Here is an 18675-nt window from a genome sequence, read left to right on the forward strand (position 1 = left end):
CACCCAGATGTACCCATCAGACCACGATCCAGATGCCTTTGCAACACAGCACCTCGACACTGAGGTGCCAAGTATACGGTCAGGGACGTCGTCACAAGGTGACTAGACGCTGCCAGGATGGGCGGAAACTCTTACCCCTCCCCTATTCCAGACACAAGTCGGCAAAGTGGGTTGGTGGCACAGAGTTTGCAGCAGCCGCTCGTATGTCAAATACAGTGGCTTGCAAAAGTATTCAGCCCCCTTGAAGTTTTCCACATTTTGTCACATTACTGCCACAAACATTAATCAATTTTATTGGAGTTCCACGTGAAAGACCAATACAAAGTGGCGCCCCCTTTGCTCTGAGTGCAGTCAGTTGCCCATAGACATTGCCTGATGAGTGCTAATGACTAAATAGAGTGCACCTGTGTGTAATCTAATGTCAGTACAAATACAGCTGCTCTGTGACAGCCTCAGAGGTTGTCTAAGAGAATATTGGGAGCAACAACACCATGAAGTCCAAAGAACACACCAGACAGGTCAGGGATAAAGTTATTGAGAAATTTAAAGCAGGCTTAGGCTACAAAAAGAATTCCAAAGCCTTGAACATCCCACGGAGCACTGTTCAAGAGATTATTCAGGAATGGAAGGAGTATGGCACAACTGTAAACCTACCAAGACAAGGGCGTCCACCTAAACTCACAGGCCGAACAAGGAGAGCGCTTATTATAAATGCAGTCAAGAGGCCCATGGTGACTCTGGACGAGCTGCAGAGATCTACAGCTCAGGCGGGGGAATCTGTCTATAGCACAACTATTAGTAGTGCACTGCACAAAGTTGGCCTTTATTGAAGAATGGCAAGAAAAAACATTGTTAACAGAAAAGCATAAGAAGTCCCATTTGCAGTTTGCCACAAGCCATGTGGGGGACACAGCAAACATGTGGAAGGTGCTCTGGTCAGATGAGACAAAAATTGAATTTTGGCCAAAATGAAAAACGCTATGTGCGGCGGAAAACTAACATTGCACATCACTCTGAACACACCATCCCCACTGTCAAATATGGTGGTGGCAGCATCATGCTCTGGGGGTGCTTCTCTTCAGCAGGGACAGGGAAGCTGGTCAGAGTTGATGGGAAGATGGATGGAGCCAAATACAGGGAAATCTTGGAAGAAATCCTCTTGGAGTCTGCAAAAGACTTGAGACTAGGGCGGAGGTACACCTTCCAACAGGACAACAACCTTAAATATAAAGCCAGGGCAACAATGAAATGGTTTAAAACAAAACATATCCATGTGTTAGAATGGCCCAGTCACGGTCCAGATCTAAATCCAATCAAGAATCTGTGGCAAGATCTGAAAACTGCTGTTCACAAACGCTGTCCATCTAATCTGACTGAGCTGGAGCTGTTTTGCAAAAAAGAATGGGCAAGGATTTCAGTCTCTAGATGTACAAAGCTGGTAGAGACATACCCTAAAAGACTGGCAGCTGTAATTGCAGCAAAAGGTGGTTTCTACAAAGTATTGACTCAGGGGGCTGAATAATTCCGCACACCCCACTTTGCAGTTATTTATTTGTAAAAAATGTTTGGAATCATGTATGATTTTCGTTCCACTTCTCACGTGTACACCACTTTGTATTGGTCTTTCGCATGGAATTCCAATAAAATGTATTCATGTTTGTGGCAGTAATGTGACAAAATGTGGAAAACTTCAAGGGGGCCGAATACTTTTGCAAGCTACTGTATCTCTGACTAGTGTTTGTCCAGAAGTGTCCTTTCTCCCCAGTGAACCGCTAGTATACCATTTTACTTACCTTTTGCCTCTTGCCGTTCATACTTGGACTTTGATTTAACGGTAAGAATTTCTGCCATCTGTTGCAGTTCTGGCCCTATTTTTTGGATGACTCTGCAGACAGGTAGTTTACCTATTAATGTATGCTCACTTCATTCCGGTTTCACATTCTGGTTCTTGAACTTAGCTTTTGGAGATGTTAAATTTTTATTATGGTGGTATATATATTATACTTGGTAACAGTATAGTAGAATGATCTATGAGCAGCGTGCTTGTCCTTAGATTGTATTGTATTGGCTGGATTACTACTTGTATTGGGATGTGAATCACACAGCATGGTTATCCACAGAGCACAGGTGGTTGAGCCACACGTTCTTTAGAGGTCCGGTTTATCCCATTGTGTACTGGTGACATCACTTGGTAGCACAGTATTGTGCAGCTATATGTCATGTTGTACTCCTTGATTTTTTTTCATGTTCTTGTTTTTGTGCCTGAAGTCTGATTGCGCTATTAAAGCTTCTTTGGCCTAATAAAGAGACCTAATGTGGTCTCAAAATATTGATTTGACTGTGGTCTCAAACTCGAAAAATTAGAATAATATTGTTCAAAAAAATTTTTTATTTATGTCAGCAACTCAACTTAAAAGGAGAACCATAAAATAGACTTATTACATGCAAGGCGAGATATCAAGCATTTGTTATAATTTTGATCATTATGGCTTACAGATTATGAACACCCCAAAATCAAAATTTAGGAAAAATTAGAATATTATGAAAAAGGTTCAACATTCTAGGCTCAAAGTGTTAGACTTTAATCAGATAATTAATCCAAAACACCTCCAAAGGATTCCTGAGCCTTTAAATAGTCTGGTTCAGAATTACTGACAAACTTTTGCATGATATTCAAATTTTTTTGAGTTTCACCTGTAGTTTTAGGCCTCATTCACACCAAGACGTTGCGTTTTAGGGGACGTTAAGGTCGCATAACGTGCCCCTAATGCAACGCATGGCGGTGTTGAAGTTGGACGTCAGATTGAGCCGCGTTATGCAGCTCTTGGTGCGCTGTTTTCGTTCTATCTATATTGATAGAACAGCCGCTCCAGGATAGTGATGGGAAGTCCGGATATTTTTCAAGTATTCAGATGATTCAAATCGGATAATTGAAAAGATCTGGATCTTTGAACCAAATCATTTGAATCATTTTACTAGGGAAGCAGACTGGGGGTGAAATGACTAGCAGGAAACGACTTTCCCTGCACTGTACATTCTGTATGTTCCCGTTTCTTCCAGACAGACATCCACTGTGAACTGAATCGTTCATTGTGATGATCCAGATGATTCGACTCACAAAAAAGATCTGGTTCAAATGAACGATTCCACCCCATTCCTTTAGATTGTAAGCTCGCAAGGGCAGGGCTCTCACCCTTTTGTGTCATTTAATTGCTTGCACTCTGTTAGACATTTAAACATTTTAGTCATCATGTTAAATCAAATTGTAATCAGCAGTGCTGTATTTTGTATCAGTGTTCATATTTGATGTATATCATTGTCTGTATCATTATGTATCCCTTGTTTGTTTTCTTACATTGTACGGAATATGTTGGCGCTTTATAAGTAAATAATAATAATAATAATTCATGATCCGGACAACAACACTATGAGTCCAAGTTACCTCACCACAGTGCAGTGAATATTAATTAGCCATGTGGCTAGTCATTGAGCATGTGCAAGCAGTCTAACGCAGCTAAAGCCCAGTATAACTACAGCACGCTGCACTTTCCCAGAACGTGTAGCATTACAATGTAACTCAACGTGGGCACTGTGAACAGCCCATTGATTTTTCATTACAGTGCGGTGGGCTGCGTTACAGGCTGCTCTAACGTGCACCTGTGACATCCCACTGTGAAAGCAGCCTTAAGGTGGCCACACACACCATACAATTTTTTAAATATCTGTTCAATTTAAGAATTGCAATAAATTTTTCTGACTGATTGTAACATTTCAAAAATATGACAAATGTACCACACATGTATGTTCAATTTTTCCCCCAATTATGATAAAAATTATTGGAAACTGACAAAATTGCTAGGGTGTGTATATTAATAAACTGACAATCCAACACACACCATACAATCTTCAGAATGTTTGAAGAAAAATATCTGGCATTCCGGATCGATTAAAATCGAAGATAACGGGAAATCCGATCGGATTTTTCAGTCGAATGAAAAAAAAGCTTTCGATTTTTTTCGGGAGATCCGATCGTTTTTATCGAATTACTGTAAAATCGGATCATTTTATTGTATCGTGTGTGGCCACCTTTAGGCCTTACAAAGTCATTAAAGAGGAACATTAGACTAAACATACTCTCATTAAGTTACGTTATTTTAATTAAAATAGGCAATATAAACTCTTACCCACCCTGTTTTAAAAGAACAGGCAAATGTTTGTGATTTCATGGGGGCAGCCATCTTTTTGGTTGAAAGGAGGTGACAGGGAGCCTGAAACAGTTCTAACTGCTCTGTGTCCTGATCACCCTTCCCAGTTGCACGCACTAGGCAACAAGAACATCAGAAATCCCATCGTGCTTTGTACAGCATCAGGGGTAAAATTCCCAGGCAGATTTTTTTCTGTGCAGCTAAAAATAAGGCTTGGGTAAGAAAAACAAAGTCCTGATGTCGTGAAACAGTTAAAGAAAAACCAAGCCTTTTCAGTGCTGCCGAGTAGATTTTTAGTCTGGAGACAACGGACAAGAGCGATTTTCACCTTTCAGTGCTCATCCCTTTCATTTGCCAAAAGCTTAATCACTACTAATCACAATGAAATGATCTATATATCTTGTTTTTTTCACCGCCGATTAGGCTTTTTGAGGTTGATCTTTGTTTTCAGCAATTACTTTATTTTCTATGCATTTTAAAGGGGGAAAAAAGAAAAAAAAATACTTTCTCCAATTTTATCCCCTATAGTTTTAATATAAACACTGCTACTGTACAGAAAACCCACACATTTTATCTGCATATATATTATATAATATAAATATTATATTATTTGGAAATAAAGGTATTTTTTCTTTGGTTCCCCCCCCCCCCACTAATATCACATGCACGCACGTGGGAATGCATGTGCACGGGAACGCATGCACACGGGAATGCATGTGCACGCGCAGGAGCGTGCACAGTGGCAGCAACACTGTTTGACTTATAAAAACTTCCCGGAGCCGTTAAGAGGCTCTAGCAGGACGTTTTTATAAGTCTGTTCGTCATTAAGTGGTTAAGAAAGAGTCAGCTGGTCAATTGACTAGACTCAGCCAAGACGACCTAGAGCGGCCGCCTTGTTCTGTTACACCTATTGCACCGATTCCCAACCCAGTCCTAAAGGCCCACAAACATTATGTGGAAATCCACAAAGGCAGTTAATCAGCACTGTTGAGGCACTAATTACTGTGAATATGTGCAGCTTCCTGCAAAGCATGAGCTGTTGGTGAGCTTTGTAGAAAAGGTTGGGAAACCCTGATCTAATGTGTTGACCGGCCTTAGGGCTAATTCACACTACAAGAGCTTTTTAAACGCTAGATTTGAAAAGTTCTTGCTAATGCAATGTTATGCTGGATTTTTACGAAATCACATCGCTCCAGTGTGAATACACACATAGGATAACATTAGCAAGAGCTTTTAAAATCACAAAGCGCTTAGAAAAGCTCTTGCAGTGTGAACCAGACCTTTAGGGCTCTTTCACAGTGCGACGTTAAAGTCGCACGTTAAAACATTTTATAACGCAGACTAACGTACAGCAATACAAAGTCTGTGCGACATTCACAGTGCACATGTTGCGTTGTGTGTAACGTGTAGCAATATTTAGAAAGTGCTACATGCTGTGCGTTTAGCAATACATTTGCTGCATTATGTGTTGCACATGCTCAGTAAGGTTTTTGTTTTTTTCTTTTTAAATGTAACGCATGCGCCGTTTTCGTTCCATAGTAAATACATTTTCTAACGTGCGCCTTGAACATCGCACTGTGAAAGTGTATATGCGTTGCGTTAGGGATGCGTTGTGTGACCTTATCGTTGCATCAAACGCAATGTCCTACTGTGTAAGTAGCCTAATGCTACTTTACGACAATGACATTTTGCCTCCAATGTGATTTGCTTGAAATATCAATACTTACATTACAAGAAAAAGTTTCTTCCTCTTCCAGTTCATCCTCACTTGGTGAAGAGTTTGACATCTTTACCTCTGAAACCTAAAACTTTAAAAATAAAAAGATTTGTAAAGAGGCACAGAAGTGGTATATGTTAGAATGTAGTAAATTATTCAGGATAGCCACTTTTACAGTGGTTTGCAAAAGTATTCGGCCCCCTTGAAGTTTTCCACATTTTGTCATATTACTGCCACAAACGTGAAATACCAATACAAAGTGGTGTAGACGTGAGAAGTGGAACGAAAATCATGCATGATTCCAAATATTTTTAACAAATAAATAACTGCAAAGTGGGGTGTGCGTAATTATTCAGCCCCCTTTGGTCTGAGTGCAGTCAGTTGCCCATAGACATTGCCTGATGAGTGCTAATGACTAAATAGAGTGCACCTGTGTGTAATCTAATGTCAGGACAAACACATCTGCTCTGTGACGGCCTCAGAGGTTGTCTAAGAGAATATTGGAAGCAACAACACCATGAAGTCCAAAGAACACACTAGACAGGTCAGGGATAAAGTTATTGAGAAATTTAAAGCAGGCTTAGGCTACAAAAAGATTTCCAAAGCCTTTAACATCCCATAGAGCACTGTTCAAGCGATCATTCAGAAATGGAAGGAGTATGACACAACTGTAAACCTACCAAGACAAGGCCGTCCAGCTAAACTCACAGGCCGAACAAGGAGAGCGCTGATCAGAAATGCAGTCAAGAGGCCCATGGTGACTCTGGACGAGCTGCAGAGATCTACAGCTCAGGTGGGGGAATCTGTCCAAAGGACAACTATTAGTCATGCACTGCACAATGTTGGCCTTTATGGAAGAGTGGCAAAAAAAAAAAAAACCATTGTTAACAGAAAAGCATAAGTCGTCCCATTTGCAGTTTGCCAAACATGTGGAAGAAGGTGCTTTGGTCAGATGAGACCAAAATGGAACTTTTTGGCCAAAATGCAAAACGCTATGTGTAGCGGAAAACAAATACTGCACATCACCCTCACCGTCAAATACGGTGGTGGCAGCATCATGCTCTGGGGGTGCTTCTCTTCAGCAGGGACAGGAAAGCTGGTCAGAGTTGGTGAAAAAATGGATGGAGCCAAATACAGGGCAATCTTGGAAGAAAACCTCTTGGAGTCTGCAAAAGACTTGAGACTGGTGCGGAGATTCACCTTCCAGTAGGACAACGACCCTAAACATAAAGCCAGGGCAACAATGGAATGGTTTAAAACAAAGCATATCCACATGTTAGAATGGCCCAGTCAAAGTCCAGATCTAAATCCAATAGAGAATCTGTGGCAAGATCTGAAAACTGCTGTTCACAAAAGCTGTCCATCTAATCTGACTGAGCTGGAGCTGTTTTGCAAAGAAGAATGGGCAAGGACTTCAATCTCTAGATGTGCAAAGCTGGTAGATACATACATACATACCCTTAAAGACTGGTAGCTGTAATTGCAGCAAACGGTTTGCAGTTATTTTAATTTTTTTTTTTTTTAAATGTTTGGAATCATGTATGATTTGTGTTTCACTTCTCCCGTGTACACCACTTTGTATTGGTCTTTCACGTGAAATTCTAATAAAATTGATTCATGTTTGTGGCAGTAATATGACAAAATGTGGAAAACTTCAAAGGGGCCGAATACCTTTGCAAATCACTATGATAATTAACCTGGTTTCAGCATCAGAAACAAGTCCTATATCTGTATACTGCTGTATATTGTTATATAACCCTGCTGCCCAACCAGTGATATTACAGCCTAGGCTGTTTAGCTATGCAGAACTCTTCTCCCAGAGCATACTGGGTACTGGGAGATCAGATATTAGTTCTACAGGCTTCATAAGGAACGAGTATACAAACATTTCTCTTAAAGGATGTCTACACCCATGATGAATTTCAGAATGCACATTAGGGAGAGGATATATTTTTCAGTGGGCCACCACTGAATACATAATTTAGAAGGTGATATTGGGGAAAAAAAAGCAATTTTAATAAAGTTAATAGTTCTTCTCCGTACAGTTCCTCTTTAAAGTTTCACTGTAAAGCACCTATTTAAAGGATAATTGATTCAACAAATATTAGTCTAAAGGTGCCCATACATCAGATGTCTTGTCGGGCAATCGACCATCCAATTCGATTATAATCAAATTGGATGAAAATCTGTGCCGCCAAGTGCATGCCCGACCGACAAAGTAACCAATTTTGGTTTGTTCAGAATGCTAGTTATTTAAAGCACACATGAACCGAGAGGGATATGGGGTCGCTATATTTCCTTTTAAACAATACAGATCGTCTGGCTGTCCTGCTAAGCGTATGAGACATGACGGCGCTGGAGACTTGTGCGCAGGATTCAGCCGGTATATGATTGATCCTGCTGCCGCACAAGTCCCGGCCGTATTGAATACTATTCCCCTCCAGGCCGCCATGAATGGTGGGGAATGAAATAATTCAGCTTCCAGCTATTGCTGGAAGCCGAATTATTATATTTTAAAAGTAACTTCAGCTCCGTCTTCTGACGGCGCTGAAGTTACTCCCTGTGCCTACTATAGTTCGGAACGACTGTTAGTGGTTTTTTGCTTCACTACAGTGTAAGATTGCAACTGTGTGTATTCGGCCTAAGCGCAAAGTTGACCCGAATACGAAAACGCGGAGTGTGCGCTGAGGACTCGACAGCAGAGTGGAAGTGTCTAGCGAACCGCTAGTGGTGGTAGTGAGAGGTGTTCTAAGGGGTCCCGGCCTTGTTTTAGCTTGACTAAGGCTGCTTCCCCTCTCGATCTGGTCAAACCCGCAGTCGGGAACCGTATACGCAGGCGTGTCGCGGGCCGGTTCCTGACACAGGAGTCATTATGAAATTTTAAAGAGCCAGTGCAATAATTAAAGAAAGTCCAAAAAGTTAGCAGCTTACTAGAACTTTGGCTAACTTGCTGCTGGGATTTGTCCAGCCCTGCATTAAGTACCAGGGAAAAGAGGAATATTGCATTAATTGGTTGTCAAGTTAGTAAGCTTATGGATTTATCTGCAATATATTATAACAAGTACAACTATATGACAATGGCATCAATTTGCAGCTAAACCTAACCTGCAACCAAAGTTATATGCCACCTTTCTGTATAAAGACCACTTCACACAAACTACCCCACCCCATTCTGCATCCATAATACCTGTCCAGCCAATGATTCAACAAGTCTACCCTGCCCAAATGCCAAGCACTCCACTACACATGCATTTCTTCCTGGTGTTATGAACATACAGAAAATATAGTACAACATCAGTGCACCTCACATCTAGGTGTTGGATCTCCACATGAATGGTTATATACACAGACCCAGTACATGGTAGGAGGTTATATCTGAACACTCCTCTGACAGTGTGCCTGGAAGAGGTGCGCATGTGGAGGGGTGCATGGCACACATGTATGACAACTGTCGCCAGAGAGAGACCAGGACTCGATCCGTCAGGTGACAGTGTGGGGCCGAGGCTGTACAAACATGTCACTAGACTCGCTAGTGATTCATTGTTGCATTGCAAGAGGGCCAATGGAGCAGTACTCTATGAAATGGCATGGATCTGGGAGAACAATGCCCTCGACCAGTGATAAGCCAAGACCATCCGCCAACTAATCACTGGCGGAAGAACTGAGGGAGGTCCCCACTTCAGCCAAGAACAGACATGTGTAGACAAGACTAAAGCATCATTATACCACATGATATTTAATACAAACTGATTTGAACATATAAAGAACACCTAAGTAAGAAGAATATAAAGTCATATTTATTTTTATAAAATGCAAATTGCTTGGTGGTCCTGCTGATCCTGTGGCCCTAATACCCAAATACTTTTAGGCCTGGGGAAATTGGCATATCTACAATGCTTGCCGATCGCCGGGGCTTGGCAAATCTCTGCAACAGTGGAACCCTATGGGGTGGTTCCAAGTGCCAGTATCGGAGTCCCGGCAGAACAAAGGGCTACCATTAAATTGCAAAAGACCAATGTGAATCCTCCCTAGCACCAGGGAGGATTTTCATTGGTCCACTTAGTGGACTCCTCTCCCCACGCAAAGACTGCAGGGAGTGTGTAGATCACTCAACCATGTCATGGAAGACTTCCTCCTGTCTGATGAAGGACAGTGCATCTCTATGCTGATATCACCCTCTGTCGTCTTGTAACATACGGCGATTTTCACATAGTAAATGGGCCCTGGGTGGACAGAGAGAAGACAGAGTGCCGCTGCTGGATCCCACTGAGTGAACAACAGTTCTGCTGCAATTGCTGCACATGACCCCTCTAGTGATATCCACAAGTGTAGCTCAGGGTTTCCGCTATTTGCTGTAAAAAAGTAACCCTGAGCTACACTCGGGAATACTGCCAAGGGGGTTGATAGACTACCATTGAGCAGAAACAATAAATCTACTTTATAAATGTTTAAACATAAAACAAAACCATGGGATGTCTAAAAAAATAGGTTTTTATTTTTAAAGTAGGAGGATAGACAATTGTTAATCCCATCAGTTTACTTTCACCTCTAATTTACTTTAAAATATTATGCAATATAAATGAAGTATACATGTCAACAATGTAGTTTCTGTTATCAAACATTTGTTAACATTCACTGGGCTAGTTGATAGTATGGCCTAGACTTAGTATGGTTGAGGTGAGCCAGCGAGAAAGTCCATAGGGAAATTTCACTAAGCTGATTGGGTAGATAGCACCCTCCCGAACTGCTAGGTTTCTGAACGGTTGCAATAATATGCCCAAACTATTCGACCAATTGGAATGCTTCAAGTTGTAGACCTTGCTGTGATGGAAGAACTGTTCCATGTGGACTTTCTCGCGGGTCACCTTAATCACAATAGCTCCAGCTAGATTTTACTAATACACCAAACAATAAGTCGTGCGCCTCAATTAGAAAGTACCTAATGACCCCCTAAGAGAGTAATCATTACGGCCATATTCTACCAAGAAGTGATGAGGCTCGTTTTGTAAATACACTGAGCTGAACCCCACTCACCTTACAACAGCACGCACACAAACACGGGTATTCTAACCACTCTAATGCCCCTTCCCGTAATATCCAGCATGTAATCTGAGGCACACCAGTTTCCCTTTCACCCCCCTCTTGGGCATCTATGATCACAGGCATTACCTGCTAGGAGTTGCGAGTTTCCGTCACATCCGGCGCAACACGGAAGTGATATCATATGGACGGTAGCGGCTTCAGTGCACCTTGTGCGCAAATGCAGCTGCAGGAGGAGAGGTGAAGGCGGGGTGGTAAGGGACAGCAAGTCTGCGAGTGTGGGAAGATCTGGCATGGATTGCTTATAAACTGCAAGCGCAAACGGGATTCCAGTGAGTGCATAATATAGTTCTGGCTTGAAAGGAAGAACAACGAATTAATGACTATAGTTACTTTTGTTTAATTGTTGTAAGCAAAGTCTGATCTGACAGAACGTGTTTGTGCCGTTTACAGTACACTGCCGACATACAAGTGGTAGCTGGATGTGCACAGCACAAGCAGGGCGAAAAATGTGTCAATCTATTTCATATGGGAAGAACAAAATAAACTTATCCACTTCATTCTAACATCTAGAAATCTGAGCAGCACTTTTTAACGCCATGTTTATAAGATTGGAAACGATTTGATCTCTAGCAAAATAATTTAAAACAGGATAAAGTGTCAATGAGATGTTCTGTTCACTTGAATGGAGTAAGACTATTTTTATATTATGTTGCAATGGACGATATAATCTCAATATATTATAATGGTACGTCCACAGGTGCTAGTCTACTTTTGGGGACCCAGCAGGTAACCTCATGGGGAAATTCAGCTAGCGTGATTGGGTGGACAGCACCCTTTAGAACTGCTGGATTTCAGATAGGTTGTTGTAAACTATGCCCACACTATTTGGCCAATCACATCATTTTGTGCTGTAGAGGGTGCTGTAATTGGATAACTGTTCTCTGTTTGGTCCCCTAAAGTAGACTAGCACTGTGCTTCCTGGCTGCAGTTCAATGTACCTGAATGGCAGCATTTGTAACACCATGCATGTCATCAATTGACACGCTGTGGTGTTACCAGGCAGTAAAAAAAGAAAAAAAGGGATGGCTAGCATTGCACTTAGATGGAACCCAATAGGGGGCCCACCTTCAGCCTCCTGTGGAAAAGAGGCCTTAGAATCGGAGCAGTGCTTTTCAGCGCTGCTAGATTTGGGCGCAGCCGGCGCCTCCATAGACTATAATAGGAATCACTCCTATTGCAGCGCTCAGTGAGTAACGTCGGCGCCGTCAGAAGACGGAGCCAAGGTTGCTTAAAAACACAATAATTCTGCCTCCAGCAATCGCTGGAAGCCAAAGTATTTCATTCCCCCATTATCCATGGCGGCCTGGAGGGGGAATAGTAATTCAAACGGCCCAGACTTGTGCAGAAGCAGGATCAGCCATATACCGGCTGTATTTTGCACCCAAGTCTACCGGCGCCGATTTCAAATGTACTCCTTAGAATTGCAGCGAAGCATACTTTTAAAGTGTACCTGAGATAGTGGTAATGGGCATATTTATACTTACCTGGTGTTTCCTCCAGCCCCATGAGGTGCGTGGGCTCCCTCTCGCCAGCTGCTCCATTGTCCTGGAATCTCCCCCAGTAATCTGGTCAGACGGAGCCAAGGTTGCTTAAAAACACAATAATTCTGCCTCCAGCAATCGCTGGAAGCCAAAGTATTTCATTCCCCCATTATCCATGGCGGCCTGGAGGGGGAATAGTAATTCAAACGGCCCAGACTTGTGCAGAAGCAGGATCAGCCATATACCGGCTGTATTTTGCACCCAAGTCTACCGGCGCCGATTTCAAATGTACTCCTTAGAATTGCAGCGAAGCATACTTTTAAAGTGTACCTGAGATAGTGGTAATGGGCATATTTATACTTACCTGGTGTTTCCTCCAGCCCCATGAGGTGCGTGGGCTCCCTCTCGCCAGCTGCTCCATTGTCCTGGAATCTCCCCCAGTAATCTGGTCAGTCGCGGCCAGTCGTGAGCTTCTGTGCATGGGAGGCCAAGCCGCGATCCCATGCCTGGGAGCAATATGCACCTGTGCAGTACTACTGCGCAGTCGCAGAAAATTCCCGGCTGCAGGAGCGCAATGTTGGGTTGCACGCGTCAAGCCACACATGCGCAGAACAACGCGGCGGACCAGATTACCATGGAGATTCCAAGACAACAGAAAGGACCGCAAAGAAGCCCACGCACCTCATGGGGCTAGGGAAAGCTGCATGTAAGTATAAATATGCCCATTGCTGTTATCTCAGGTTTCCTTGAATGTACTGTATGCTTCACTGTATGTGTTGCATCGCAAGTGTAACACACAATGCAACTTTTCCCATCTGTTGTGTCAAGATCCTGGCTTTACAAGATATGCACTGCAATGTCACCATGTAAAATCAGCTTGTGACTAAGGATCCTTAGTTCTACTTAGCGGTGGTATGCAGCCCAATGACTTTCATGGTGGGTGGCTTCTTCTACTTTCTAAAGTGTCAGTCTATGGCAAAAGGAAGCCAAGCTAAAGCCAGGATTGGACAAGGTGCATTCTGAAACCAATTATTTTAATTAGTGTTACTTATAAATATTACCTTTGGCATTAAACTTTGTTTGATTCCTTTCCTGTACAGGCAGGCTCAGTATCCCTAGAGCTGCTTTGTTTCCGGTTAGCAGAGAAGGAGTTTTCGTGGCTACTTCCTGTGACTACAGGATTTACCTTTCACATGTAGACACCTGATTTCTACCGTAATGCTAGGATTTGGGGAAATGTAACAAGGCATCTATTGTTTATCCCCTGGTCTTACCTAATTGATCCGCTTAGCACCTGCAGCATGAGTAGAAAACAGGCTGTGTGTAGTTTCAAGTACATCTGGACCATGAAAAAGTCTTTAGGTGCACCATTTTGCTTCTGTATCCTGTTTATATTCATTTCTCATCTGATTGCTATTAAAAAAACTGTTCTATTCAGGGGCATAGCAATAGCCATAGCAGCTGCTATGGGGCCCTGGAGCAAAAGGGGACCCAGGTGGTACTACATGTTTTCACCAATATCTTTCTTGTGTTCCTCCAACCTCAAACTTCGTCTCAGTATCCATGATTTATGTGCAGTGTTGATTGCATGAGAATGTAAATTGCCCAATGAACTCATATCCATAGGGTAGGGGCAGGTTGCACTACTTAAGGGTGCCTACATCTGAGGGCCATAGTAAACATTTTGCTATGGGGCCCCATGATCTCTAGCTATGCCACTGGTTCTATTCCAGTATTCTCTGTAGAGAGTGTTACTATGATAGTGGTGATCTCCATTGGCCACTTTATGAATGTGGTGATCGGCAGCAAAGTGTTGATTAAATAACGGGAAGCTTCCAGGTGTTAGCTGCGTAATATGTTGGCGCTTTATAAATACAATAAATAAATAAATAAATTTGACTAGTGACAATCACACTGAAAACTGATAACGACTAGAGATTGGTTGGTTGGTCAGTGACATGCAAATAATCCTAAATTGATACAAGATTATGCTAATCCTGCATTCAAATTTAGGCATCCTAAAGAGTACCTAAATTATAAATTACTGTTTGCTTTACGCCTAATAAGTTGCCAAATATATAAAATCACACATGATAAAGTGTGATTTTCTCACTCCCAGGGTCCGTATTCCACATATGGTCTTGAAATCCCCACCCCCAGTGAGAAATTGGGCCCTGACATTTTTTTTCCCTTTCCAAACCATTGGTGCAGAGGATGCTGGGGTTTGATGTCCTAACTCCACCCCTCATGTCCATGTGATCTCATCTATCCAGACAGACAGACATCTGATAAAAAATATAGCAAACAGACATAAAAAAGGCTGCAGATGTTTTGCTGTGTTTCCTCTCTCCTACACACTGTGAAAAGAGATGTAATTTGATCCAGGCAGGCAGAGAGTAGGGGAGGGAGGGGCAGGGGAGTTAACCAGTCTGGAGGGGAGGACACAAAGGTTCAGCAGTAGGATAAATAAGGAAGTGCTGCTACATATATAAATGTGAGTCTGCTCTATCCGACTCCTAATGAATTTGTAACTGTAATTAAAATAGAAAATATGATAAAATGTTCTATTTCTCAGATAATAGTCATTAAAAATAATGTATATATACAGTAATAGCTGTGCTTAGTCCACAAAAATGAAATAAACCAATCAAAATTAGTTATTTGTGCTGCTTCAATAAAGCAGTCCCCGTATTTTTAAGGTCAGATATTACTATCTGATTGTGACTGTATATATGATGTGTACACAGGAATCGCTTATATATACTAAATAACATCTATGCTGTAAGAATAAAGCCTGATGTGTAGCTGTGTCACTAATAGAGATGGTCAACGAGATGGAAATAATTCTGCATTGATGCTGATTTATGCAAATGTATGCACTCCCTTTGCTGATGAAATCAAATAATTTGATATGTTGTTAAAATTTGGTTTGGTGACTACAAATTAAAGGGCAACTGAGACGGATGAAAAGTAAAGTTTTATACATACCTGGAGCAGAAGATCCAGGTGGTGGAGGAGGACAACGAGGGACTGATTATCCTGAAGGCGGCTGGAGGAAGCCCCAGGTATGTATAAAACTTTAATTTCATCTGTCTCAGGTTTACTTTGTTACACAGTAGTACTATACTCTACATATGCACTCCCCACAGAGCTGCAGGGAATCCACTGAGAATGCTGTGCACATTGAATACAGAGGTGTTGTCTGTTTACAATCTCCTCATTCCCCTGCAGAGTACCTGCACATCATTCTTACATGTACCCACACTTACATTGCCTAGGGCCTGATAGATGTTCTTTGTTCCAGTTTGTACCTTTTACAAGTTCTCTTACCAAGAACTAGTTTTAGTCTAAAGGGAATAAATATAGTAATCTACAGATCCTTCCCACTTCAGTTGTCTTGTAAAATTCCTAAGCGTTGGCAGTTAAGAGACGAATTTCATGTTACATACTTTTAATCAACAAAATTGTAATATGCAAATTAGAGGAGTCGGAGTCGAGGAGTCGGAGTCGGTGGAATCCTAAACTGAGGAGTCGGAGTCGGTGGATTTTTGGACCGACTCCACAGCCCTGGTTCTATCCACTATAATGTACCAGATGTAAACTTTATATGTTCATCTAACTCTACACAGTGCATAGACTACATATACTGTATGTATTGCCATTCAGACCTTTTTTGGTGGGAGGTGGTCTATAATAATGGAACACTGGAATGCCAACAAGGTGAAATTCAAACATCTAACGCTTGTTCAGGGTTTGTGGAAAAAAAAGTATTAGAGGATTAGAGCAGAGGATCCACAGGACAGTCAGGCAATGTGCATTGTTTAAAAGGAAACAAATATGGCAGCCTACATATCTCTCTCAGGTCAGTTGTCCTTTAAAGGAGTCATCAGGGCACATATACTAAAATGAGTGGTACTTACCGGGGGCTTCCTCCAGCCCCAAGCTCCCAGGACCTCCCTCGCCGCAGCTCTGCCCGCAGCCGTGCGCCGGAGCTCCGACCCGGTCCCCGGCGATGACGTCAGATCGACCTCCAGGTCGCTCTGTACTGCGTCTGCGCGATCGGCGCTGTCAATTACCGCCACGTGGGCCGGAGCGGACTGCGCAGGCGCGGAACTACTGCGCCTGCGCAGTCCGCTCTGGCCCATGTGGCGGTGATTGACAGCGCCGATCGCGCAGGCGCAGTACAGAGCGACCTCCAGGTCACTCTGACGTCATCGCCGGGGACCGGGTCGGAGCCCCGGCGAACGGCTGCGGGCAGAGCTGCGGCGAGGGAGGTCCTGGGAGCTTCGGGCTGGAGAAAGCCCCCGGTAAGTACCACTCATTTTAGTATATGTGCCCTGATAACTCCTTTAAGATGTGACGCTTTTACTTTTCATCTTGTACTTTAAGTAGAAAATGCATATTGGTTGTGAAATGTTGATCTTGATGATTTTTAACCCTCCTGGCGGTCCAATTAGAAACCGCGAGGGGGCAGCGCTGCACTATTTTTTAATTTATTTTTTTTTTAAATCATGTAGCGAGCCTAGGACTGTACAGCGGCATCCCCCAGCCCGCTTCGATCGCCTCCGGCGATCTTTGATCAGGAAATCCCGTTCCAAGAACGGGATTTCCTAAAGGGCTTCCCCCGTCGCCATGGCGATGGGGCGGGATGACGTCACCGACGTCATGGACGTTGTGACGTCTAAGGGAGCCCCGATCCACCTCTCAGCGCTGCCTGGCACTGATTGGCCAGGCAGCGCACGGGGTCTGGGGGGGCGGCACGGCGCGGCGATCGTCGGCGAATCAGCGCGGAATGCACACGCGATCGGCGATCGGAATGCACACGCAGCTACCAAAGTGCTAGCTGCATGTAGCAAAAAAAAAGTATGCAAATCGGCCCAACAGGGCCTGAGAAATCCTCCTGCGCGGCATGAGCTCGGGCTTACCGCCAGAAAGGTTAAAGCACAATAATAGACCATTCGGAACATGATATAGTAGAGAGTAATGCCTAGTACACGCCATACAATTTTCTGTAAGATTTTCTGTAATGCATAGTACACACCATACAAATTTCTGTTAGATTTTCTGTAATTAGATTATTTTCTGGAAAGTACTGGTAGAGACTGGTCATTATCTCTGGTGCATTGTCTTCTGGTTATCTCCTGCTGAGTAGAACAATACGTAATTGCTAGGCAGATAGATGGTTAGATAGATCATTTCCAACATGTTGGAAATTATCTATCTGGCAGGTAAATCTTACAGAAAATTGTATGGTGTGCACTAGGCATAAGATTTACCTGCCAGATAGATAATTTCCAACATGTTGGAAATTATCTATCTAACCATCTATCTGCCTAGCAATTACGTATTGTTCTACTCAGCAGGAGATAACCTGAAGACAATGCACCAGAGATAAATACCAGTCTCTACCAGTACTTTCCAGAAAATAATCTAATTACAGAAAATCTAACAGAAAAATCTTACAGAAAATTGTATGGTGTGTACTAGGCATAATGTTTACGTTGATCTATTCCCTGCTTGCACGAGTGCCTAGCTGCATTCCCCTACACACCTCTACACACACACACACACTGCATCACTTACTTCTTAGCTGTACACCACTCTCCTCCACCACCAATAGTCAGGATTGGGTAAGTCACAAGTGGTGCTTGCAGGGACAGTTTCCACCTTACCCCACCTGTCTCCATTTGTTTTGGTCCATCCTATTCCAGAGGATGCAGATGGATCCAAAATGATCTGAGATGGTTGGGAATCGCTGCAGATTCTATCCATGTACACTTCTTTTACTGACTTTTAAGTGAACCTGAGATGAAAACCAACTGATGAGATAAACAATTGTATCTATTAATCTAATCCTAAATGGCACTTTCTTGGAATTCAGTATTTTTACTTTGTTTTAAAGGATATCATTCTAGGTTTTAATTTTTTACTCTACTGTTGGTTAGTGCAGGTTTTAATGTTTAATCATCTCCCATACAAAGATATTTTTGATGACCTATTGAACTTTTTAGCCCTGCTCTCAGAAGTGTTTTGCTCTGCCACACAGGAGTTTTATGACTTCTAATTAGTTATCAGTGAGAGTTACAGCCCTGGTTTATTAAGTCATACAGTGAAAATAAAAGTAAGACAAGCAAGTTTAAAATGGATTTAGTACTCCTTATACACATAT

The 18675-nt window shown here is 42.6% G+C and overlaps 2 protein-coding genes across 2 annotated transcripts in view; one reads left to right on the top strand and one right to left on the bottom strand.

The window, feature by feature from the left end:
• LOC137518572 (bromodomain-containing protein 4-like) overlaps nucleotides 1–11085 on the bottom strand; it is a 170769-nt gene extending 159684 nt beyond the window's left edge. The window contains exons 1-2 of the mRNA XM_068236621.1: nucleotides 10957–11085; nucleotides 5933–6007 (exon numbers count right to left, since the gene is read on the bottom strand). Coding sequence (XP_068092722.1) covers nucleotides 5933–5992 — 60 coding nt within the window. The 5' untranslated portion in view covers nucleotides 5993–6007; nucleotides 10957–11085. The remainder of the gene's footprint in view (nucleotides 1–5932; nucleotides 6008–10956) is intronic.
• Nucleotides 11086–11195: 110 nt separating this feature from the next.
• Nucleotides 11196–18675, top strand: part of MSANTD3 (Myb/SANT DNA binding domain containing 3) — a 62845-nt gene continuing 55365 nt past the window's right edge. The window contains exon 1 of the mRNA XM_068236623.1: nucleotides 11196–11294. The gene's annotated coding sequence lies outside the window, so the exon portion shown is untranslated. The remainder of the gene's footprint in view (nucleotides 11295–18675) is intronic.

The sequence above is a fragment of the Hyperolius riggenbachi genome, chromosome 5, assembly GCF_040937935.1.
Source record: "Hyperolius riggenbachi isolate aHypRig1 chromosome 5, aHypRig1.pri, whole genome shotgun sequence".
Classification (NCBI taxonomy): domain Eukaryota; kingdom Metazoa; phylum Chordata; class Amphibia; order Anura; family Hyperoliidae; genus Hyperolius; species Hyperolius riggenbachi.